General features: G+C 49.8%; 1 protein-coding gene across 1 annotated transcript; it reads right to left on the minus strand.

The window, feature by feature from the left end:
• Positions 1 to 3,978: 3,978 nt before the first annotated feature.
• LOC144503920 (UDP-glucuronosyltransferase 1A1-like) lies at positions 3,979 to 25,237 on the minus strand. Its single transcript, XM_078228999.1, has 5 exons — positions 24,289 to 25,237; positions 23,812 to 23,943; positions 15,646 to 15,733; positions 12,066 to 12,285; positions 3,979 to 4,512 (listed from the first exon to the last, which is right to left on the minus strand). The coding sequence occupies exons 1-5, from the start codon at positions 25,123 to 25,125 to the stop codon at positions 4,224 to 4,226; spliced, it is 1,566 nt and encodes a 521-aa protein (XP_078085125.1). The 5' UTR covers positions 25,126 to 25,237; the 3' UTR covers positions 3,979 to 4,223.
• Between the last annotated feature and the right edge of the window lie 450 nt (positions 25,238 to 25,687).

Consider the following 25,687-nt stretch of genomic DNA (forward strand, 5'->3'; position numbering starts at 1 on the left):
GTGGCACAGTGGTTAGCACAGCTGCCTCACAGCGCCAGGGAACCGGGTTCAATTCTGGCCTCGGGTGACTTACTGTCTATGTGGAGTCTGCACGTTCTCCCCGTGTCTGCGTGGGTTTCCTCCGGGTGCTCCGGTTTCCTCCCACAGTGCAAAGATGTGCGGGTTAGGTGGATTGGCCATGCTAAATTGCCCCTTAGTGTCAGGGGGATTAGCAGGGTAAATGTGTGGGGCTATGGGAATAGGGCCTGGGTGGGATTGTGGTAGGTACGGACGTGAGGGGCTGAATGGCCTCCTTCTGTACTGTAGGGATTCTATGAATTCTATTTTATGAATAAATTGCCCCTTAATGTCCCAAGATGTGTAGGTATGGGGGAATTAGCAGAGTAAATATGTGGGGTTATGGGGATAGGGCCTGGGTGGGATTGTTATTGGTGCGGGCTCAATGGGCTGAATGGCCTCCTTCTGTACTGTAAGGATTCTATGATTCTATGATTCTAACAAACCAGAAATGGGAGAGAAATGGGCAGCACATTGGGGGTGATTCTCCTGGCCTCCTACGCTGATCGAGTACTGAAATTTGAGGCCAAAAACAGGGATATTCCCGGGCCATTGTTTCTGACATAATCAGCCTTGCAATGGGGAACGGGAGAGAGGGGGAGGCGGTGGGGGGTTGGTGCTGATGATCAGGAGGCCGGTGATCGAGGAGGAGGCATGTCAGCCGATCTCCGAGTACACTGGGAGATCGACGCATGCGCAATGGCGCCCTGAGCACTCCACTGCCGGCCTCTCCAGTGGGATTAGGTTCCCCCACTCCCGGCGTGAATCGCCTGATGGCCTCCCTGTGTTGCAGCGAGTGCCATAAATTCATTCAATTAACCTCAACCAGAAAAACAGGCCACCTCCTGTTTGCCCGCTGCTGGGCGCCCACGATGTTTCGATCAGACACTTTTAACCCCTTCCACACTCCAAACCGAGTTCAACAAATCCAGGCGGTGATCTCTGCCCTGTTTCCTGTTCTTGGCAGGATTCAGTTTCATCCTGGCCTTTCTGTGTTTGGGCGACCGTTTATCATTCTGCCATTCGCACCTCTTCGAGGCTCATCTTCTGTTTCTTGCTCCATTCAACATTAGATAAAAGCAAATTAGTGCGGGTGCTGGAATCAGAATGCAATGGACCAAACTAAGCCGCATTCGCTGCTCCCGATGTGGTCTCCTCTATATCGGAGAGAGAAACGTAGACTGGGTGATCGATTTGCTGAGCACCTTCGGTCAGGACCCTGACCTCCCCGTCGCTTGCCATTTTAACACACGATCCTGCTCCCGTGTCCACATGTCTGTCCTTGGCCTGCTGCAATGTTCCAGTGAAGCTCAACGCAAACTGGGGGAACAGCATCTCATCTTCCGGCGAGGCACTTTACAACCTTCCAGTCTCAACATCGAATTCAACAACTTCAGATGATTAGCTCCACCCCACCTCCATCCCTTTGTTTTTAACTGTTCTCCATCTTTTATTTATTGTCTTTCTTCATTTTTCCCCCTTATTCTTTCTCCCTACTTCACCCCCCTTCCCTTACCTTTTTTATCCCCCCGCTTCCCCTTTTCTACATTCTACCTCTGTCCCATTTCACCCCCCCTCCCCCCACATCTCCATCTGTCACAGTTCACCCTCTGATTTCAGCTTCTCTGCCGTTTGGCCATTCACACCTTCTATTCTCTCTATGGGCTGCCATTAGCAGCCTTTCCCCTGGTTTTTGTGGCTATGAGTCATCTTTCATTCTCTCCCCCTGCAGTATAAATATCTCCCACTTTCTCTGCCTTTTAGCTTTGATAAAGGGTCATCCGGACTCGAAACGTCAGCTCTTTCTCTCCTCACAGATGCTGCCAGACCTGCTGAGATTTTCCAGTGTTTTCTCTTTTGGTTCCATTCAACGTTACCCTGCAGCAGCAACTCTTTGGCCGTTTGTTCTTTCCTGCCCTCCAGCCGCTGACAGACCTTTTTCCATTTCTGTACATTTCCCAGTCTTCCATGTCCCCGAAACCTGCTGCGCCTCGAACTTTGCCCCCCTCCTTTTGCCGGTGAGGCCAGGAGGATCAAACATTTCCACTCCTGTTTTTCTCTCTCTCCTCAGATGGCTCCACGACCTGCTGAGCGTTTCCAGAATTTCCCTTGGAAAATTCTAGAATCAGGGAACATAGACTCAGGATAAGCGGCAGTCAGTGTAGAGGGGACAAGGGGACAAACTTATTTTTCATGCAGCGGGGTCTGGAATTTGCTGCCTGATTTGGTGGTGGAGGGAGAGACTCTAAATTCTTTTTAAAAAGTACCTCAACTGTTCTCTACTTTTTATTTCTTTGTTGCCTTTCTTTATTCTTCTTCCCTCCCCCGCACTCTTTCCCCCTATTTTATCCCCTCTTCCTTTCCAACTTTTCTCTCTAAGTGCCGTCAGTGGGTGGCACAGTGGTACAGTGGTTAGCACTGCTGTCTCTCAGTACCAGGAACCCAGGTTCGATTCCCAGCTTCATAGAATCCCTACGGTGCAGAAGGAGGCCATTCGGCCCATCGAGTCTGCACCGACCACAATCCCACCCAGGCCCTATTCTCATATCCCCATGCATTAACCCTAGCTAGTCCCCCTGACACTAACGGGCACTTTAGCGTGGCCAATCCACCTAACCCGCACGTCTTTCGGACTGTGGGAGGAAACTGGAGCACCCGGAGGAAACCCACGCAGACACGGGGAGAATGTGCAAATTCCGCACAGACAGTGACCCAAGCCGGGAATCGAACCCAGGTCCCTCGCGCTGTGAGGCAGCTGTGCTAACCACTGTGCCACCGTGCCGCCCTTGGGTCTCTGTCTGTGTGGAGTCTGCACATTCTCCCCGTTTCTGCGTGGATTTACTCCAGGTGCTCTGGTTTCCTCCCACAGTCTGAAAGACGTGCTGGTTGGGTGCATTGGCCGTGCTAAATTCTCCCTCAGTGTACCCGAACAGGCGCTGGAGTGTGGTGACTAGGGGATTTTCACAGTAACTTCATTGTGGTGTTAATGTAAGCCTACTTGTGACACTAATAAATAAACTTAAACTTAAAAATGTAAACTTACAGAGCTAAGGGTTGGGAGCGGGAAAAGTTTTCTTTTAAAGTTTATTAGTCACGAGTAAGGCTTACATTAACACCACAATGAAGTTACTGTGAAAATCCCCTGGTCGCCACAGTCCAGCACCTGTTCGGGTCAATGCACCCTAACCAGCACGTCTTTCGGACTGTGGGAGGAAACCGAAGAACCGACTACAACCCCACCTTACAGGCCCTATCCCCATAACCCCATGCATTTACCCCAGCTAGTCCCCCTGACACTAAGGGGCACTTTAGCACGGCTAATCCACCTAACTCGCACATCTTTGGACTGTGGGAGGAAACCGGAGCACCCGGAGGAAACCCATGCAGACACGGGGAGAATGTGCAAACTCCATGATGGGATTATAAAGGACACCTTGGTGGTGGGGGGGGGGGGGGGGGGGGGGGGGGGAGGGGGCGCGGGGGGGGGGCGGTGTGGTTCCTAAGGCTGGTATGGACAAGATGGGCTAAATGGCCTCCTTCTGTGCAGTAACCTTTCTGTGGTTCTATAGGTGAAAATCTAACGATGTGGAGATGCCGGCGTTGGACTGGGGTAAATACAGTAAGAGTTTTAACAACACCAGGTTAAAGTCCAGCAGGTTTATTTGGTAGCAAATGCCATTAGCTTTCAGAGCGCTGCTCCTTCATCAGATGGACAAGGGGCATTTTCCACTCCATCTGACGAAGGAGCAGCGCTCCGAAAGCTAATGGCATTTGCTACCAAATAAACCTGTTGGACTTTAACCTGGTGTTGTTAAAACTCTGACTGTGAAAATTTAACTCCACAGTGTTTAAAACCACTGTGTTGGCCCTCATCTCGGTTTGCGCTTATGCAACTGAACAAAGTCGACAGAGGCGGTTATTAGCAAACATAAAGATGGTTTAATCTGTCACCCATTCCCTTCGCACCATTTAAGTTCAAAACTGAATTCAGAAGCTGGTTTGCAGATCGCTCAGACTCCAACACGCTGGCCTGACGCCAAAAGCCAGGCGGATTGAAGCGTACAGACTTGCGATATTGATTATCCTCACTCCCCCAGTTAATAGGGGAGGAGTAGGCAGTCTGAATTTTCACTGGAGTATTTACGGGTGCCATTTTCGTCCGCGGTTCACTCTGGCTTTCTCTTGGTCCGACTCCTCCCCCTGCGCACACAACACTTGCAGCAAAAGCAGCAACACTTAACCATTAACCACAGAGAGGCCAGCACGCACGCAAGAAGTGCGCCGGCCACATCCAGGCTGTGGTACTGGAACCAGTTGAGGTCATGGGCAGCGGTGCGTAAGTGCTCAGCACCCCCGTGTCTCATCACAAATTCTACCCAATGGACAGCCAGTTCCATCGGGTGGACAGCGTGGTCCCTGTGTAGTGCGGACAGCTTCATCATGTTCTCTTTGTATCTGAGGCAGGAAAAGAAAGTCAAAAAATTCATTTCCATAAGACCATAAGGAGCAGAATTAGGCCACTCGGCCCATCGAGTCTGCTCCGCCATTCAATCATGGCTGATATCATCATAGAAATCATAGAAACCCTACAGTGCAGAAGGAGGCCATTCGGCCCATCGAGTCTGCACCGACCACAATCCCACCCAGGCCCTACCCCCACATATTTTACCCGCTAATCCCTCTAACCTACGCATCCCAGGACTCTAAGGGGCAATTTTTTTAACCTTTCCAATCAACCTAACCCGCACATCTTTGGACTGTGATATGATTCTCATCCCCGTTCTCCTTCCTTTTCCCCATAACCCCGATCCCCTTATTAATCAAGAATAAATCAATCAAGACAGAGGGTCATCTGGACTCGAAACGTCAGCTCTTTTCCCTCTTTACAGATGCTGCCAGACCTGCTGAGATTTTCCAGCATTTTCTCTTTTGATTTCAGATTCCAGCATCCGCAGTAATTTGCTTTTATTAAGAAGCTATCTATCTCTGTCTTAAATACACTCAATGACCCGGCCTCCACAGCCCTCCGCGGCAAAGAGTTCCACAGATTCACCACTTTCTGGCTGAAGAAATTCCTCCTCATCTCTGGTTTGAAGGATCGTCCCTTGAACCTGAGGTCGTGCCCTCCCACTAGTGGAAACATCTCACGTGGATAGGACCGTGGTGAGGCACTGATTTTAAACGCTTCACCTAGCTGCCTGGGCCCCAGGCCCTGGAATTTCCTCCCGAAACCCTCTCTGCCCCCTCTACCTCGCTTTCCTCCTGTAAGGCACCCCTCAATACCCTACCCCCTTGTGGACCTCACACCAAAAGTTTCCTGAGTGCCTGGAACTCGTTGCCGGGGGAGGTAGTGGAAGCGGATATGATAGTGACTTTTAAGGGGCGTCTGGACAAATACATGAATAGGATGGGAATAGAGGGATACGGTCCCCGGAAGGGTAAGGAGTTTTAGTTCAGTCGGACAGCATGGTCGGTGCAGGCTTGGAGGGCCGAAGGACCTGTTCCTGTAATTTTCTTTGTTCTTTGTTCTTATGTATCTCGGGGCCAAATTGATCCCTGTCAAACTCCTTAAAGGAGCCTCACGCCATCCTGATTTGGAAATATAGTATCCCTACAGTGCAGAAGGAGGCCATTCGGCCCATCTAGTCTGCACCGACCACAATCCCACTCAGGCCCTATTCCCGTAACCCCACATATTTACCCTGCTATTTCCCCCTGACACTGAGGGGCCAATTTAGCACGGTTAGGGGCAAATGCACTCTAACCGCACATCTTTGGACTGTGAGAGGAGACCGGAGGAAACCCACGCAGACACGGGGAGAATGTGCAAACTCCACACAGACAGTGACCCGAGGCCGGAATTGAACCTGGGTCGCTGGCGCTGTGAGGCAGCAGTGCTAACCCACAGTGCCACCCACCGTTATATATCACTGTTCCTTCACTGTCGCTGGGTCAAAATCCTGGAACTCCCTCCCTAACAGCACTGTGGATGTACCTACACCTCAGGGACTGCAACGGTTCAAGAAGGCAGCTCACCACCATCTTCTCAAGGGGCAATTAGGGATGGGCAATAAATGCTGACCTAGCCAGCGACACCCATGACCCACAAATTACTAGAAAGAAATTAATGTAAGTTGTTGCGTTTGGAGTCTTTGGGGAGGTAATGGCCCAGTAGTATTATCGCTGGACTATTAATCCAGAAACTCAGCTCATGTTCTGGGGACCCGGGTTCGAATCCCGCCACGGAAGGTCGTGGAATTTGAATTCAATAAAAAATATCTGGAATTAAGAATCTATTGATGACCATGAAACCAGTGTCGATTGTCGAAAAAACCCATCTGGTTCACTAATGTCCTTTAGGGAAGGAAATCTGCCGTCCTTACCCGGTCTGGCCTACATGTGACTCCAGAGCCACAGCAATGTGGTTGACTCTCAACTGCCCTCCGAGGGCAAACCAGGGATGGGCAATAAACGCTGACCAGCCAGTGACGCCCATGTCCCACGAATGAATTTATCATAGAATCCCTACAGTGCAGAAGGAGGCCATTCAGCCCATCGAGTCTGCACTGACAACAATCCCACCCTACTCCCACAACCCCTTGTAGTTACTCCGCTAATTCCCGCGAAACTAGGGTCAAGTTAGCACGGCCAATCCACCCAACCCGCACATCTTTGGAGTGTGTGAGGAAACAGTAGGAAACCCACGCAGACACGGGGAGAACGTGCAAACTCCTCACAGACAGTGACCCGAAGCTGGGAATTGAACCCGGGTCCCTGGCACTGTGAGGCAGTAGTGTTAACTGCTGCGCCGCTGTGCCGTCCACAGGGGGGGATTCATTTGAGGGAGGGGGAATTTACGATGGTAGATTTGGTTGAGATTTTTTGTATTTATTCATTTGTGGGACATGTGGCGTCGCTGGCTGGCCAGCATTTACTGCATGTTCTCCCCGTGTCTGCGTGGGTTTCCTCCGGGTGCTCTGGTTTCCTCCCACATTCTAAAGATGTGTGGTTTAGGTTGATTGGCCATGCTAAATTGCCCCTTAGTGTCAGGGGGATTAGCAGGGTAAATGTGTGGGGCTATGGGAATAGGGCCTGGGTGGGATTGTGGTAGGTACGGACGTGATGGGCTGAATGGCCTCCTTCTGTACTGTTGGGATTCTATGAAGTCTATGAATTCTATTCTATGAATAAATTGCCCCTTAATGTCCCAAGATGTGTAGGTTAGGGGGAATTAGCAGAGTAAATATGTGGGGTTATGGGGATAGGGCCTGGGTGGGATTGTTATCGGTGCAGGCTCAATGGGCTGAATGGCCTCCTTCTGTACTGTAAGGATTCTATGATTCTATGATTCTAACAAACCAAAAATGGGAGAGAAATGGGCAGCACATTGGGGGTGATTCTTCTGGCCTCCTAAGCTGATCGAGTACTGAAATTTGAGGCCAAAAACAGGGATATTCCCGGGCCATTGTTTCTGACATAATCAGCCTTGCAATGGGGAACGGGAGGGGGGGGGAGGGAGGCGGTGGGGGGTTGGTGACGATGATCAGGAGGCCGGTGATCGAGGAGGAGGCATGTCAGCCGATCTCCAAGTACACTGGGAGATCGACGCATGCGCAATGGCGCCCTGAGCACTCCACTGCCGGCCTCTCCAGTGGGATTAGGTTCCCCCACTCCCGGCGTGAATCGCCTGACGGCCTCCCTGTGTTGCAGCGAGTGCCATAAATTTATTCAATTAGCCTCAACCAGAAAAATGGGCCACCTCCTGTTTGCCCGCTGCTGGGCGCCCACGATGTTTCGATCAGGCACTTTTAACCCCTTCCACACTCCAAACCGAGTTCAACAAATCCAGGCGGTGATCTCTGCCCTGTTTCCTGTTCTTGGCAGGATTCAGTTTCATCCTGGCCTTTCTGTGTTTGGGCGACCGTTTATCATTCTGCCATTCGCACCTCTTTGAGGCTCATCTTCTGTTTCTTGCTCCATTCAACATTAGATAAAAGCAAATTACTGCGGGTGCTGGAATCAGAATGCAATGGACCAAACTAAGCTGCATTCGCTGCTCCCGATATTGTCTCCTCTATATCGGAGAGAGAAACGTAGACTGGGTGATCGCTTTGCTGAGCACCTTCGGTCAGGACCCTGACCTCCCCGTTGCTTGCCATTTTAATACACAATCCTGCTCCCGTGTCCACATGTCTGTCCTTGGCCTGCTGCAATGTTCCAGTGAAGCTCAATGCAAACTGGAGGAACAGAATCCCATCTTCCGGCTCGGCACGTTACAACCTTCCCGTCTCAACATCGAATTCAACAACTTTAGATGCTTAGCTCCACCTCCACCCCTTTGTTTTCATTTTATTTTATTTTTAACTGTTCTCCACCTTTTATTTCTTTATTGTCTTTCTTCATTTTCCCCCCTTATTCTTTCTCCCTACTTCATCCCCCTTCCCTTACCTTTTTTACCCCCCCCCCCGCTTCCCCTTTTCTACATTCCACCTCTGTTCCATTTCCCCCCCCCTCTCCCCACATCTTCATCTGTCACAGTTCACCCTCTGATTTCAGCTTCTCTGGACCTGGTACTGGGGAATGAGCCCGGTCAGGTCTTCAAAGTTTTGGTTGGGGAACATGTGGCAAATAGTGACCACAATTCTGTTAGTTTTAGGATAGTGATGGAAAAGGATGAGTGGTGTCCCAAGGGTAAGGTGTTGGATTGGGGGAAGGCTAACTTTATTGGGATCAGGCAGAAATTGGCAGCTCTTGATTGGGAGAGGTTGTTTGAGGGTAAATCCACATCTGGTATGTGGCAGTCTTTTAAGGAACGGTTGTTAGGGCTACAGGCAGGCATGTGCCTGTAAAAAAGAAGGATAGGAAGGGTAGGATTTGAGAACCGTGGATAACCAGGGTAATTGAGGGACTGGTCAAAAAGAAAAGAGAGGCGTATGTTAGGTCCAAGCAGCTAAAAACGGAGGGAGCTCTGGAGGAGTACAATGAAAGTAGGAAAGTACTCAAACGGGGAATTAGAAGAGCAAAAAGGGGTCACGAAATGTTCTTGGCAGACAGGATTAAGGAGAATCCCAAGGCATTTTATTCATACGTTAGGAACAAAAGGGTTGTTAGGGAAAAAATCGGACCTCTCAGGGACAAAAGTGGGGACTTATGCTTGGAGCCCAAAGAAGTAGGGGAGATCCTAAATGAATACTTTGCGTCGGTATTCACAAAGGAGAGGGATGTGTTGACTGGGAGTGTCTCTGAGGGGAGTATTGAACCGTTGGAGAAAATCTCCATTACAAAGGAGGAAGTGTTAGGTTTGTTAGAGAATATAAAGACTGACAAATCCCCAGGGCCTGATGGAATCTATCCAAGGCTGCTCAGGGAGACGAGAGGTGAAATCGTTGGGCCTCTGACGCAAATCTTTGTCTCGTCACTGGACACAGGTGAGGTCCCAGAGGATTGGAGGATAGCCAATGTGGTCCCGTTATTTAAGAAGGGTAGGAAGGATAACCCGGGTAATTATAGGCCGGTGAGCTTGACGTCCGTGGTGGGGAAGTTGTTGGAGAAGATTCTTAGAGATAGGATGTATGCGCATTTAGAAAGGAATAAACTCATTAACGATAGTCAGCATGGTTTTGTGAGAGGGAGGTCATGCCTCACTAACCTGGTGGTGTTTTTTGAAGAAGTGACCAAAATGGTTGACGAAGGAAGGGCCGTGGATGTTGTCTATATGGACTTTAGTAAAGCGTTTGACAAAGTCCCTCATGGTAGGCTAGTGAAAAAGGTTGGATCCCATGGGATAAAGGGGGAGGTGGCTAGATGGGTGGAGAACTGGCTTGGTCATAGAAGACAGAGGGTGGTAGTGGAAGGGTCTTTTTCCGGCTGGAGGCCTGTGACTAGTGGTGTACCGCAGGGCTCTGTATTGGGACCTCTGCTGTTTGTGATTTATATAAATGATCTGGAAGAAGGAGTAACTGGGGTGATCAGTAAGTTTGCGGACGACACAAAACTGGCAGGACTTGCAGATAGTGAGGAACATTGTCAGAGACTACAGAAGGATATAGATAGGCTGGAAATTTGGGCAAGGAAATGGCAGATGGAGTTCAATCCTGATAAATGCGAAGTGATGCATTTTGGTGGGAATAATGTAGGGAGGAGCTACACGATAAATGGAAGAACCATAAAGGGTGTAGAGATGCAGAGGGACCTGGGTGTGCAAGTCCACAGATCTTTGAAGGTGACGTCACAGGTGGAGAAGGTGGTGAAGAAGGCATATGGCATGCTTGCCTTTATAGGACGGGGCATAGAGTATAAAAGTTGGGGTCTGATGTTGCAGTTGTATAGAACGTTGGTTCGGCCGCATTTGGAATACTGCGTCCAGTTCTGGTCACCACACTACCAGAAGGACGTGGAGGCTTTGGAGAGAGTACAGAGGAGGTTTACCAGGATGTTGCCTGGTATGGAGGGGCTTGGTTATGAGGAGAGATTGGGGAAACTGGGGTTGTTCTCCTTGGAAAGACGGAGGATGAGGGGAGACTTAATAGAGGTGTATAAAATTATGAAAGGCATAGATAGGGTGAACGGTGGGAAGCTTTTCCCCGGGTCGGTGGTGACGTTCACGAGGGGTCATAGGTTCAAGGTGAAGGGGGGGAGGTTTAACACAGATATCAGAAGGACATATTTTACACAGAGGGTCGTGGGGGCCTGGAATGTGTTGCCGGGCAAGGTGGTGGAGGCGGACACACTGGGAACGTTTAAGACTTATCTAGACAGCTATATGAACGGAGTGGGAATGGAGGGATACAAAAGAGTGGTCTAGTTTGGACCAGGGAGCGGCGCGGGCTAATTGTTCCTTGTTTCTCGTTTTAAGGCTTCATTCTATGATCATCTTGCTGGTGCCAGTACAGAGCGAGACTGCGGATAGTTGGGAACCTGTCTCGGGGGCAGGGAATTCATATGGTGTTCGTGGAAGTGGAAATGACTAGGGTTGGGAAGCATTTTCCGATCAGGGCCAGTGTGATCTCCTGGACTCGTTTCGATCGCCTCAGGGGGTCGGAGAGGAATTTCCCAGATTTTTCTTTTCCCATATTGGCCCTGGGGTTTTCACTCTGGGTTTTCGCCTCTCCCTGGAGATCACATGGTCTGGAATGGGGGGGTGGGGGTGAGTTAATAGGTTGTGATGAACAAAGCATCGTAGCTGTGAGGGACAGCTCGGTGGATAGGATATTGGTATGTAGATAGGCTGGAAAATTGGGTGGGGATCCTGGATTCAGGATTCAATCCTGGACCGGGGAGCGGCGCGGGCTTGGAGGGCCGAAGGGCCTGTTCCTGTGCTGTATTGTTCTTTGTTCTTGTTCTTTGTTCTCTGCCGTTTGGCCATTCACACCTTCTATTCTCTCTATGGGCTGCCATTAGCAGCCTTTCCCCTGGTTTCTGTGGCTATGACTCATCTTTCATTCCCTCCCCCTGCAGTATAAATATCTCCCACTTTCTCTGCCTTTTAGCTTCGACAAAGGGTCACCTGGGCTCGAAACGTCACCTCTTTTCTCTCCTTACAGATGCTGCCAGACCTGCTGAGATTTTCCAGCATTTTCTCTTTTGGTTCCATTCAACGTTACCCTGCAGCAGCAACTCTTTGGCCGTTTGTTCTTTCCCACCCTCCAGCCGCTGTCCCACGAATGAATTTATCATAGAATCCCTACAGTGCAGAAGGAGGCCATTCAGCCCATCGAGTCTGCACTGACAACAATCCCACCCTACTCCCACAACGCCCTTGTATTTACCCTGCTAATTCCCGCGAAACTAGGGTCAAGTTAGCATGGTCAATCCACCCAACCCACACATCTTTGGAGTGTGTGAGGAAACAGGAGGAAACCCACGCAGACACAGGGAGAACGTGCAAACTCCTCACAGACAGTGACCCGAGGCTGGGAATTGAACACGGGTCCCTGGCGCTGTGAGGCAGCAGTGCTAACCACTGTGCCAATTGAATGAAGAAACCTGGAATTATTAATCTTACTGACCTGGTGTCATTGATAACTGTGTTCAGTGCGTTGACCAGGTCTTGGGCACTCATGTGTTCTATCTCCAGCCCGATACCAGCACCACGAACCAGCATCTGGTCGACATTATAATTTTGATCACCAAACAGCGGCAACATGACAGATGGTACTCCGCTGCAAACAGCCTCATAGATTCCATTGGTCCCTCCATGGGTGATGAAGGCTCGAGTTTTGGGATGTTCTGGTTCACAGGAAAGTGGGACAAAAATGACCGAGATTGGTTGAGAGCTCGACTACACTTTTATTTCCAGTAACTCATAAAAGCTCTCTGCAGAAATTGAGGGAGATGGTGGCATGGATTTGATTTGATTTCATGGAATCCATACAATCCTTACAATGCAGAAGGAGGCCATTTGGCCCATCAAGTCTAGACTGCCTCTCTGACAGAGTTACAGCTTGACAACCTGAAAATGACCCATTTATTCCTCCTCTCTACTTCCTGCTAGCTAACCAATCCTTTATCCATGCTAATAAATTACCCCCTATACCTATGTGCTCTTATCTGTGTGACAACTTTTGATTTAATTTGATTTATTATTGTCCCATGTATTGGGATACAGTGAAAAGTATTGTTTCTTGCGCGCTATACAGACAAAGCATACCGTTCATAGAGAAGGAGAGGAGGGAGTGCAGAATGTAGTGTTACAGTCATAGCAAGGGTGCCAAGAAAGATCAACTGAATGTGAGGGTAGGCTCTTTCAAAAGTCTGACAGCAGCAGGGAAGAAGCTGTTCTTGAGTCAGTTGGTACGTGACCTCAGACTTTTGTATCTTTTTCCCGATGGAAGAATCATAGAATCCCTACAGTGCAGAAGGAGGCCATTCGGCCCATCGAGTCTGCACCGACAACAATCCCACACAGGCCTTATCCCCGTAACCCCACATATTTACCCCGCTCATCCCTCTAACCTACACATCCAGGGACACTAAGGAGCAATTTAGCATGGCCAATCCACTTAACCTGTACATCTTTGGATTGTGGGAGGAAACCGGAGCACCCGGAGGAAACCCACGCAGACACGGGGAGAACGTGCAGACTCCACACAGACAGTGACCCATGCCGGGAATCGAACCCAGGTCTCTGGAGCTGTGAGGCAACAGTGCTAACCACTGTGCCACTGTGCCGCCTAGTGACAGAAGAAGGTGTAAGAGAGTATGTCCGTAGTGCGTGAGGTCCTCGATTATGCTGGCTGCTTTTCCGAGGCAGCGGGAAGTGTAGACAGATTCAATGGGTGGAAGGCTGGTTTGAGTGATGGACTGGGCTTCGTTCACGACCCTAAGGGGTAATGTCACTGGGCTAGTAATCCAGAGAATTAGGCTAATGTTCTGGGGACAGGGGTTCCAATCATTGATTGTTGTAAAAACCCATCTGGTTCACCAATGTCCCCTTTAGGGAAGGAAATCTGCTGTCCTTACCCGGTCTGGCCTACATGTGACTCCAGAGCCACAGCAATGTGGTTGACTCTCAACTGCCCTCTGAAATGGCCGAGCGAGACACTCAGTTCAAGGGGCAATTAGTAGGGGGTAATAAATGTTGGCCCAGCCAGCGATGCCTACATCCCATGAAAAAATGAACCTTAAAAGAAAGGAACTGAGCAGGGGAAAATATTGCTTCTTGTTCTATTATAGAAAGGATATTATTAAACTAGAAAGAGTGCAGAGAAGATTTACTAGGATGCTACCGGGACTTGATGGATTGAGTTACAAGGAGAGGCTGGATACAAAAGATACAAAAGTCTGAGGTCACGGACCAACCGACTCAAGAACAACTTCTGACTCAAGAACAGCTTCTTCCCTGCTGCCATCAGACTTTTGAATGGACCTACCTCACATTAAGTTGATCTTTCTCTACACCCTAGCTATGGCTGTAACACTACATTCTCCACTCTCTCTTTTCCTTCTCTATGAACGGTATGCTTTGTCTGTACAGTGCGCAAGAAACAATACTTTTCACTGTATGCTAATACATGTGACAATAATAAATCAAATCAAAGATTTTAAATATGTATTTTTGAAAGAATTCCTTACACCTTGGCCAAATGCAGACTGCCCCAAGGCATAATGGGATGGAAGCTAAGTGAGATGAACTACATTCTTTTAGAACAATACAGCCACAGAGCACAATTTTGATCGGTATAATTCCCAGATACTAAATGAATGGAACAGTTTATTTACTACTGATAAGGGACGCTTAGCAGACAGTGAGAACAGCAACTCTCAAATTCTATGGAGAGACAGTGAGAAAGGTACCTTTGAGCTCATGGCAAGTCATGTTGCAGCTTTATAGAACTTTAGTTAGGCCGCAGTTGGAATATAGTGTTTAATTCTGGTCGTCACATGACCAGAAGGATGTGGAGGCTTTGGAGAGGGTACAGGAAAGATTTACCAGGATGTTGACTGGTAAGTGGAGGGCATTTGCTATGAGGAGAGGTTGGAGAAACTTGGTTTGTTCTCACTGGAGTGATGGAGGTTGAGGGGAGACCTGATAGAAGTCTACAAGATTATGAGAGGCATGGACAGAGTGGATAGTCAGAAGCTTTTTCCCAGGGCGGAAGAGTCAATTACTAGGGGGCACAGGTTTAAGGTGCGAGGGGCAAGGTTTAAAGGAGATGTACGAGGCAAGTTTTTGTACACAGAGGGTGGTGGGTGCCTGGAACTTGCTGCTGGGGGAGGTAGTGGAAGCAGATACGATAGTGAATAGGATACATGAATAGGATGGGAATAGAGGGATATGGTCCCCAGAAGGGTGGGATGTAATTGGCTAAGTTATATGGAACATATTAACATGATTGGTCCATCCTATTGAGATGGACAGAGTAGGCGGGTTTCTAAAAATGTATAATTACAGGATGTCCTAATAATTTAATAAGAGTAATTTGAACTCTCTTAAATTGCACTCTCTTCATAGTGGAAACCAGACATAGGTTGATAAAATACGTCTTCAACCAGAAACTACTGTCTCCCTGAGTTCTTTGTATTTGCTGAGCTGTATTAATAAGGTGAAATCTGCCACATGAAGCCAGCAAAATACATAGCTCTCTGAAATACTCCCACAATGTACGGCACGGTGGCACAGTAGTTAGCATTGCTGCCTCACAGTGCCAGGGACCTGGGTTTGATTCCTGGCTTGGGTCACTGTCTGTGTGGGTTTCTCCCCGTGTCTGCGTGGGTTTCCTCTGGGTGCTCCGGTTTCCTCCAACAGTCCGAAAGACGTGCTGGTTAGTTGCGTTGGCCGTGCTAAATTCGCCCTCAGTGTACCCAAACAGTTGCCGGAGTGTGGCGACTAGGGGATTTTCACGGTAACTTCATTGCAGTGTTAATGTAAGCCTACTTGTGGCACTAATAAATAAACTTAAACTTAAACTACAACGGGCGAGCTCCAACATCGGCCCAATGTGTCAATGCCCCAATCAATGGGAGACAAGGAAGATCCCAGTCCCAATTCCTGAGGGAGACCAAGCCTCCCATTCACCAGTGGGGAAAATGGGCAATTGAACCAAGCTTACTTTGCTAAATCCGCATAATGATAGATTGGCATCTTACCCAGTAGGTCGTTCTGTGGCAGCCACTCGAGTAGCTTTGTGTTCGGCGCCAGTGTTGTTGGCGGCGTTCCAGTGTATCTCCACAAGACCTTTCAGAAGTGGGGACAACAACATTGAGTTACCAATCAGGGACAGGAAAAGGAGAGGCGGCAAAGGGGGAAAGAGCAAATTGGAAAAATTGGACAGAGTCATTGTGGCAGAGAAAGGGGCCATTCAGCCCAGCGAGTTTGTGCTAGCCCCCCCCCCCCCCCCCCCCCCCCCCGTCGAGCAATCCAGTCAATCCCTTGCCCCAATCCTCATTGCGTTGTAAATTTATTACCCGTCCAATTCCCTTTGGAAAACATTCATCATCTCTGCTTCCACCACCCTCACGGGCAGCGGGTTCAAAGTCATAAGGGGAGGCGATGGTATTATCGCTGGACTATTCATCCAGAAACTCAGCTACCGTTTTGGGGACCTGGGTTCGAATCCCGCCACGGCAGCTGGTGGAATTTGAATTCAATAAAAAAAATCTGGAATTAAGAATCTACTGATGACCATGAAACCATTGTCGATTGTCGGAAAAACCCATCTGGGTCACTAATGTCCTTTAGGGAAGGAAATCTGCCGTCCTTACCCGGTCTGGCCTACATGTGACTCCAGAGCCACAGATATGTGGTTGACTCTCAGCTGCCCTCTGAAATGACTGAGCGAGACTCTCAGTTGTATCGATCACCACCACCTTCTCAAGGGCAACTCGGGATGGGCAATAAATTCTGGCCAGCCAGCGACGCCCATGTCCCACGAACGAATAATTAAAAAAATACCTATACAATTATAGAATCACTACAGTGCAGAAGATGGCCATTCGGCCCATCGAGTCTGCACCAACCACAATCCCCCCCAGGCCCTATTCCCATAACCCCACATATTTATCCTACTAATCCCCCTGACACTAGGGTTATTTTAGCACTGCCAATCAACCTAACCCGCACATCTTTGGAGGAAACCCACGCAGACACGTGGAGAATGTGCAGACTCCACACAGACAGGGACCCGAGGCCAGAATTGAACCCGGGTCCTTGGTGCTGTGAGGCAACAGTACTAATCACTGTGTCACCGTGCCTCTCTGAACGTGCTATCCATGGAGATCTTGGTCTCGCGGATGCGTCACAGTGACTCCAGTTGCCGTTCCAGCTCTGAAACCCAGAGCTCAGCATCCTGCAGCCAGTGACCCTGTCCTGCGCGTGTGCCTGTCTAGGCTGGTTGAAGTGTCCAGGACTTCCCACGTGCCACAGGATGAGCATTCCATGCAGCCAGGCTGCCCTTTCACAGCTCACTTTGGGACAATTTACTGTAAACTGGAGACTGGAATGTAGAGCAGACTTATCACCAATCAACTCCTTCCCCTTGTGTTGAAAAGTTAATGACTTACGGATTATGTAGAAAGTTTTTCTGTAATCCAGCTAGTTATGCAAGTATGTGTCAACTAACTACCTGTTCAATTCATTAATTTTAATGGATAAACTCCATTCCTAACGAGCTTCGCTGTTGCCATGACAAAGATCTTATTACTCATAAAACCTTCCAATTAGCAATAATCTAAAGATAAACACACAAAATACTCACCAACCAATCACTGACCTGGTTCCATGCGACATCACAATTGATTTGCTCTGAATCTGATTGGTCCACAAGAGGTACAGGAGCAGAATTAGGCTATTCGGCCCATCGAGTCTACTCTGCCATTCAATCGCGGCTGATCCGTTTCTCAACCCCATTCTCCCGCCTTTTCCCCGTAACCTTTGATCCCTTTACCAATCAGGAACCTATCTATCTCTGTCTTAAAGACACTCAATGACCCGGCCTCCTCTGTGGCAATGAATTCCACAGATTCACCCACCCTCTGGCTGAAGAAATTCCTCCTCATCTCAGTTCTAAAGGGTTGTCCCTTTACTCTGAGGCTGTGCCCTTGGACCCCAGTCTCTCCCACGAATGGAAACATCTTCCCCACGTCCACTCTATCCAGGCCTTTCAGTATTCTGTAAGTTTCAATGAGATCCCCCCCGCCTCATCTTTCTAAACTCCATCGAGTACAGACCCAGAGTCCTCAGACGCTCTTCATGCGTCCGCAGACTGAGGCCCAGGTTTAGGTCTACAGGAAGTCGTACGGCCTCTCACACTCAGGCTCACTCAGAAGTGGTTGACTCGTCAATAAATGAGTTGTTCAGGTTGGCTAAAGGCATTGACTATGCGAACATTCCACAGGACAAGGAAGATCGAGAAGAGGCCATTGTCCACTTGGTACACGCCATTAATATCTGCTCATCAATCAGACGGATCTAATTATCCACTGCGCACTGGAGTGCGCATGCCGGCACTGCTGCGGTTAGCACTGCTGCTTCACAGCACCAGGAACCCGGGTTCAATTCCAGCCTTGGGTCACTGTCTGTGTGGAATTTGCACATTCTCCCCGTGTCTGTGTGGGTTTCCTCTGGGTGCTCCCACTTCCACCCACACTCCAAAGATGTGCAGGTAGGGTGGATTGGCCATGCTAAATTGCCCCTTAGTGCCCAAAGATGTGCAAGTTAGATGGATTGGTCATGCAAAATTGCCCCCTAGCGTCCCAAGGATGTGCAGGCTAGGTGGATTGGCCATGCTAAATTGCCCCTTAGTGTCCAAAGATATTCAGGTTAGATGGAATGGCCATGCTAAATTGTCCCCTAGTGCCCAAGGATGTGTAGATTAGGTGAATTGGGCATGCTAAATTTCCCCCTAGTGTCCAAAGATGTGCAGGTTAGGTGGACTGGCCATGCTAAATTTCCCCCTAGTGTCCAAAGACGTGCAGGTTAGGTGGATTGGCCATGCTAAATTGTCCCCTAGTGTCCAAAGATGTGCAGGTTAGGTGGATTGGCCATGCTAAATTGCCCCCTAGTGTCCAAAGATGTGCAGGTTAGGTGGATTGGCCATGGTAAATTGCCCCTTAGTGTCCAAAGATGTGCGGGTTAGGTGGATTTGCCATGCTAAATTGCCCCTCAGTGTCCCGCAATGCACAGGTTAGCTGGATTGGCCATGCAAAATTGCCTCTTGGTGTGCAGAGATGTGCAGGTTAGGTAGATTGGCCATGCTAAATCACCCCTTAGTGTTCAAAGGTGTGCAGGTTAGGTGGATTGGCCATGTTCAATTGCCCCTTAGTGTCCAAAAAAGAAGAGGTTAGGGGGATTGGCTTGCTAAGTTGCCATTTAGTGTCCAAAAATGTGCAGGATAGGTGGATTGGCCATGCTAAATTGCCCCCTAGTGTCCAAAGATGTGTAGGTTAGGTGGATTGGCTATGCTAGCTTGCCCCTTAGTGACCAAAGATGTGCAGGTTAGGGGGATTGGCCATGCTAAAGTGTCCCTTAATGTCCAAACATATGTGGGTTCAGTGGATTGGCCGTGCTAAATTGCCCCTTAGTGTCCAAAGATGTGCAGGTTGGGTGGATTGGCCATGCTAAAGTGTCCCTTAGTGTCCAAAGATGTGCAGGTTTGCTGGATTGGCCATGCAAAATTGCCCCTTAGTGTCCAAAGATGTGCAGGGTGGGTGGATTGGCCATGCTAAGTTGCCCCTTAGCGTCCAAAAGTGTGCAGGTTAGGTGGAATGGCCATGCTAAATTGCCTCCTATTGTCCAAAGATGTGTAGGCTAGGGGGATTGGCCATGCTAAATTGCCCTTTAGTGTCCAAAGATGTGCAGGTTAAGTGGATTGGCCATGCTAAATTGCCCCTTAATGTCCAAATATGTGCAGGTTAAATGGATTGGCCATGCTAAATTGCCCCCTAGTATCCAAAGATGTGCAGGTTAGAGGGATTGGCCACAATAGATTGACCCTTAGTGTCCAAAGGTGTGCAGGTTAGGTGGATTGGTCATGTTCAATTGCCCCTTAGCATCCAAAAATGGAGAAGTTCGGGGGATTGGCCATGCTAAATTGCTATTTAGTGTCCAAAGATGTGCAGGTTAGATGGATTGGCCATGCTAAACTGCCCCCTAGTGTCCAAAGATGTGTAGGTTTGGTGGATTGGCTATGCTTGCTTGCCCCTTAGTCACCAAAGATGTGCAAGTTAGGGGGATTGGCCATGCTAAATTGCCCCTTAATGTCCAAAGATATGTGGGTTCGGTGGATTGGCCATGCTAAATTGCCCCTCAGTGTCCAAAGATGCGCAGGTTGGGTGGATTGGCCATGCTAACGTGTCCCTTAGGGTCCAAAGATGTGCAGGTTGGGTGAATTGGCCATGCAAAATTGTCCCTTAGTGTCCAAAGATGTGCGGGTTAGGTGGATTGGCCATGCTAAGTTGCCCCTTAATGTCCAAGGATGTGCAGGTTATGTTGATTGGCCATGCTAAATTGCCCCTTCGTGACCAAGGATGTGTAGGTTAGGGTGGATTGGCCGTGCTATACTGTCTCTTGGGGCCGATTTTACCAAATCGGGACTAAGTGCCGGGTCCGGTCGTCAAACGGATCCGCGCCCGGCAGCCACGCTCCAGCGCGCCCATACGCCTTTTTTCGGTGCCGGTCTATTGGGCGGGGCTTAGCACTGTTGGAGCGGCCGGAGCTCCAACTGCACATGCTCAGTTCAGAACAGACCGCAGGCAGCGCCGCCCGGGGGCGAAAGGCAAAGCAGCACAGACAGCAGAGAGGATGAAAGGAATTCCCTTTGGAGGAAAATGTCCACGTTATAATCACAGGAACTAAAAACCTGACAGTCCAAAATCTGGGATAATATTTCAAAATGTATCCCCCCCATCCCTGTCCTGTAATATTATCCCAGATTTTGGAATGTCAGGTTTTTAGTTCCTGTGATTATAACGTGGACATTATCCTCCAAAGGGGATTCCTTTCATCCTCTCTGCTGTCTGAGCTGCTTTGCCTTTCGCCCCCGGGCGGCGCTGCCTGCGGTCTGTTCTGAACTGAGCATGTGCAGTTGGAGCTCCGGCCGCTCCAACAGTGGGGGTGGGCTGCCGGGGTGGTTCGCGGGGGGGGGCGGGGTCCGCGAAGGATGGTCGGGGGGGGGATTGGCTTCGGTGGTTCCCCTGCTGAATTGGAGTCCCATTCGGACTTTTATTCAGCCGGTCGTTTAATGCGTGGAGGCGAAATGGGCCGTAACCTGGTAAAGTCAGATTCGTCGGTAAAGTTGGGCGCGAGCTTCATTAAGTCGATTTAAATGCATGCAAATGCATTTCAATCATTGCGCCGGCTGATTCGGTCACGCGCCAGACCCGGGCCCGGATCGGGGCTCGGGAAAGATCTGCCATGAGTCGGGTGCAGATCGCGTTTTAGGCCCGACGCCCAGCTTTACCGCGATTCCGCGCCCGAAAACGGTAAAATCGGGCCCTTAGTGTCCAAAGGCTTGCAGGTTAGGTGGATTTGCCAAGCAAAATTGCTCCCTGGTGTCCAAGGATGTGCAGGTTTGGCGGATTGGGCTTGCAAAATTGCCTCCTGTTGTCCAAAGATGTGTAGGCTAGGGGGAATGGGCATGCTAAATTGCCCCTTAGTGTCCAAAGATGTGCAGGTTAGGTGGATTGGCCATGCTAATTTGCCCCTTAGTGTCCAAAGATGTGCAGGTTAGGTGGATTGGCCATGCTAATTTGCCCCTCAGTGTCCAAAGATATGTGGGTTTGGTGGATTGGCCATGCAAAATTGCCTCCTACTATCCAAAGCTGTGTAGGTTAGGGGGATTAGCCATGCGAGATTGCCCCTTAGTGTCCAAAGATGTGCAGGTTAGGTGGATTGGCCATGCTAGATTGCCCCTTAGTGTCCAAAGATGTGCAGGTCAGGGGGATTGGCCATGTTAAATTACCATTTAGTATCCAAAGATGTGCAGGTTAGGTGGATTGGCCATGCTAAATTGTCCCTTAGTGTCCAAAGATGTGCAGGTTAGGTGGATTGGCCATGCTAAATTGCCCCTTAGTGTCCAAAGATGTGCAGGTTAGGTGGATTGGCCATGCTAATTTGCCCCTCAGTGTCCAAAGATATGTGGGTTTGGTGGATTGGCCATGCAAAATTGCCTCCTACTATCCAAAGATGTGTAGGTTAGGGGGATTAGCCATGCGAGATTGCCCCTTAGTGTCCAAAGATGTGCAGGTTAGGGTGGATTGGCCATGCTAGATTGTCCCTTAGTGTCCAAAGATGTGCAGGTCAGGGGGATTGGCCATGTTAAATTACCATTTAGTATCCAAAGATGTGCAGGTTAGGTGGATTGGCCATGCTAAATTGTCCCTTAGTGTCCAAAGATGTGCAGGTTAGGTGGATTGGCCATGCTAAATTGCCCCTTAGTGTCCAAAGATGTGCAAATCCGTTTCTATTCTTCTTGACGTGATTCTGGGGAACTGGGTTTGGAATGAATGGTGATGAGGTGCAAAGGGGGCAAATGTGATTCCTGACATGGAGCACTGGGAAATACGACTCGCCATGAATGTCGGGGAGAGGGAGGAGGGGGGGTCGGGTGGATGGTGCCGGGGGAGGGATACCGTGTGGGATTTTCCAGTCCCTCCCGCTGCCAGGATCTTCCAGTCATACCGTTGATAGCAGAACGTGAAGCCCCATTGACATGCGGTGGGACTGGAAAATTCCACCGGGAGCCAATGGCAGGCTGCCTTCACGCGGGGGACGAAACGGGGGAGGGGGAGGTGCAAATTCCACCGTCTAACTTATTTTCCTGTCAGCGGAAAACAGACTCTTCCTGACATGAGGAAGGCCATTGGCGGGAGTGGAAATTCCCAAAACTCAGAGAGAAATTTCTCAAAATCCTGTTTCCCCTGAACTGGCCAAGAATTGGTTCATTGAATGTGGGCGTCGCTGGCTAGGCCAGCATTTATTGCCCATCCCTAATTGCCCCTTGAGAAGGTGGTGGTGAGCCGCCTTCTTGAATCGCTGCAGTCCACCACGTGGTGTAGGTACACCCACAGTGCTGTTAGGGAGGGAGTGCCAGGATTTTGACCCCAGCGACAGTGAAGGAACGGCCGATATATTTTCAAGTCAGGATGGTGAGAGACTTGGAGAGGATCTTGCAAATGGTGGTGTTTCTGCTGCCCTTGTTCTTCTAGATGATAGAGGTTGTGGTTTGGAAGGTGCTGTCTGAGGAACCTTGGTGAGTTGCAGTACACCTTGTAGATGGTACACACTGCTGCTACTGTGCATCAGTATTGGAGGGACTGGATGTTTCAGGTGGGGATTGGAGTGTCAAGGTGTTGGGGAGGACTTCCTGGGTCTTCAATGTAACATAGGATCCCTTCAGTGCAGAATGAGGCCATTCGGCCCATCGAGTCTGCACCGGCCATAGTCCCACCCAGGCCCTATCCCTGTATCCCCACATATTTACCCTGCTAATCCCCTGTCACTGGGGTCAATTTAGCGTGGCCAACCCACTTAACCTGCACATCTTTGGACTGTGGGAGGAAACCAGAGCACCCGGAGGAAACCCACGCAGGGGCGGCACGGTAGCACAGTGGGTTAGCACTGCTGCTTCACAGCTCCAGGGTCCCGGGTTCGATTCCCGGCTCGGGTCACTGTCTGTGTGGAGTTTGCACATTCTCCTCGTGTCTGCGTGGGTTTCCTCCGGGTGCTCCGGTTTCCTCCCACAGTCCAAAGATGTGCGGGTTAGGTTGATTGGCCAGGTTAAAAGTTGCCCCTTAGAGTCCTAGGATGCGTAGGTTAGAGGGATTAGCGGGTAAATATGTGGGGGTAGGGCCTGGGTGGGATTGTGGTCGGTGCAGACTCGATGGGCCGAATGGCCTCCTTCTGCACTGTAGGGTTTCTATGATTCTATGAGACACGGGGAGAAAGTGCAGACTCCACACGGACAGTGACCCGAGGCTGGGAATCGAACCCGGGTCCCTGGCGCTGTGAGGCAGCAATGCTAACCCACTCTGCCACCATACACTCGGCTTTCCGTTTTTTCCCGCATCCAATGGCGTTTCCTTTCTACCCTTGAAAAGTTTATAGAATTTGTCCTGAAAATAATATTTCTTACTTTCCCTTCCCTCCACCTCTTGTGGCGGAGGAGATAGCCCGCCATTGGTCAGCGGTAGGATTTTCCATCCCCGCTGCTGCCAATGGGCTTTTTCGTTGTCCGCAGGGAGTTGGAAATGGGCGGAAAATGTCATGTTCAAATCGTTCTTAATCCGTGCACCGTTCGGTGGTGGCCTCTCACTGACCTTCTGAGGAATCTGTCCCAATGCGTCCGCAATGCGGTTCGATATCTCAGGCGGCATTTCCGAAATCATTGAGCCGAGTGAAAGGATCACTGTGCCATGCTCGCCGGAACTGCTCACAAATTCTTCCAGGTCCTGAGGGGAGTGGAGAGAATTATTGGACAACGAGGAGCGTCACACACAATCCGAAAGCTTTCTTCAACTATTGTTCCCACGATTGATCCAAACGCGGTGACGGAACTGATTAAGGTCGGGTGGGGCTCTTTTAAGGCCAAACCAAATAAACAAACTCAAATTAAATCAGGACAAAGTAAAAGGGACAGCTCCCCAAAAGGAGGGGGGAACAGCCCGAACAAAAATCAAAGTACAAAGGAAACTTAAAAACATCAAATTATAATGTGATTATTCGGGTCGATAACACACCCCAACCCCCGTGGTGCCCAACTAGTTTTGGTACATTCGTCCGGTGTTGTCGCTTACCTGTGGCAGTGGTTTGCCCTCCTTGCAGTTGATGCCGCCAACCAGTACCATGTTTGGCATCAGTGGTCTTGGGTGCTCGAATACAAAATCGTACCGGAATAACCAGATGGCCGAGCGGTTCAGTAATTCGGTCAACGTTACTTCTCTCTGGAGGAACTTGCTGGCCAGTTCCTCCAAGGGAGAGTATATGAACCAGCACAACAACGGTTCCAGTAAATGGGCCAACACGTTCTTAACCCTTTGCGGAAAGGTCATCCGGTCGGTGTTCCCCGAGAAAAACCTGGGCACAAAGGAGAGCGGCCGGGGGCACTGGGTGGCCGAGTACTCCAGGCCGCAAGGAATCCCGCGCAGCAAGTTGACTGTGGGAAGCGAGAGGTAAGCCCCAACAATCGCGCCGCACGGAACAAACGGGTCAGTCAACAAAGCGTCAAATTTTCTTCCGGCCAGCTCCCGCATCAGCTCCGTGTTGTACAGGAGGCTCTCACAGGTGGTCACTAAGAACTGCTGCAGGTGCCTGACCTTCCGGTAAGTGATGCCCACTCTCTCCAGCAGAGACGAGTTGGCGAAGATGATGGGCTTGACTTCGTCCAGCTCCTTCCTGCTGTACGGCACCGGGAAGACCTTGGTGGTGTAGTGAGGGGAGGGCCCCATTTTCATGCTGACCTCTGGCACCACCACCACCACCCGGTGCCCGCGCCTGCCCAGCTCCTCCATCATCGCCTTCAGGTTCAGCCAGTGGCTCCCGTCCACGGGCACTACCAGGAGGTCCCCGCCTTGGCCACCCCCCCACAGGGAGACACAGAGGAGCAGCAGCAGACCACCAGGGGCCAGAACCATGTTAACAAACCGAGAAAACAAAACACCTCAAAGCAAGCTCGGGAACTGCACAGAGACGACTGGCTGGGGACCAACTCAGACTGACTGCATCCAATTATCTGCCAACTGAGTCAAAGTGCGCAGAGCTGATTGTTGCTAGGTCAGGTTGCTACACGGCTGTGATTTTAACCGTTTGCACGCGATTCAGTGTAATTCACAGAACTGCCAGGCGAAGAAAGTGCAAGCTGGTGTAAGATTTATGGAGGTTTGTTTTTAACAACTTCGATTTCTCGTTCGTAAACGATTGGCAGGACAAAGAGGCTGAAAGTGACACGGGTGACCTTGCCACCAAAGTTGGATTTGAAGGGTTAGTGATTAACACAGTTCTGAAGCACACCTGTGATTAGATTTGAAACTACAAGTGTCACCGGAGTAGATTCAAAATGGCGACGCCCTTATCTAAGTTGCTATTTTCCAGCAGGGATTTAATATTCTGTTTTGTAAGGATATACTTCATTCATATTACATCCAACTCAAGACAGCTTCTTCCCAAGCTTCTCTACACCCTAGCTATGACTGGAAC

Source organism: Mustelus asterias, chromosome 14 (assembly GCF_964213995.1).
Source record: "Mustelus asterias chromosome 14, sMusAst1.hap1.1, whole genome shotgun sequence".
In the NCBI taxonomy this organism is placed as follows: Eukaryota; Metazoa; Chordata; class Chondrichthyes; order Carcharhiniformes; family Triakidae; genus Mustelus; species Mustelus asterias.

Excerpts from the sequence above, each read along its gene's own strand:
- LOC144503920 (XM_078228999.1), bottom strand. The coding sequence starts at position 25,125 with ATGGTTCTGGCCCCTGGTGGTCTGCTGCTGCTCCTCTGTGTCTCCCTG. Across the intron at positions 23,944-24,288 it reads AGGGCAAACCACTGCCACAG|GACCTGGAAGAATTTGTGAG; the intron begins GTAAGCGACAAC and ends CACTCCCCTCAG. Across the intron at positions 4,513-12,065 it reads ACAGTTATCAATGACACCAG|ATACAAAGAGAACATGATGA; the intron begins GTCAGTAAGATT and ends TTCCTGCCTCAG.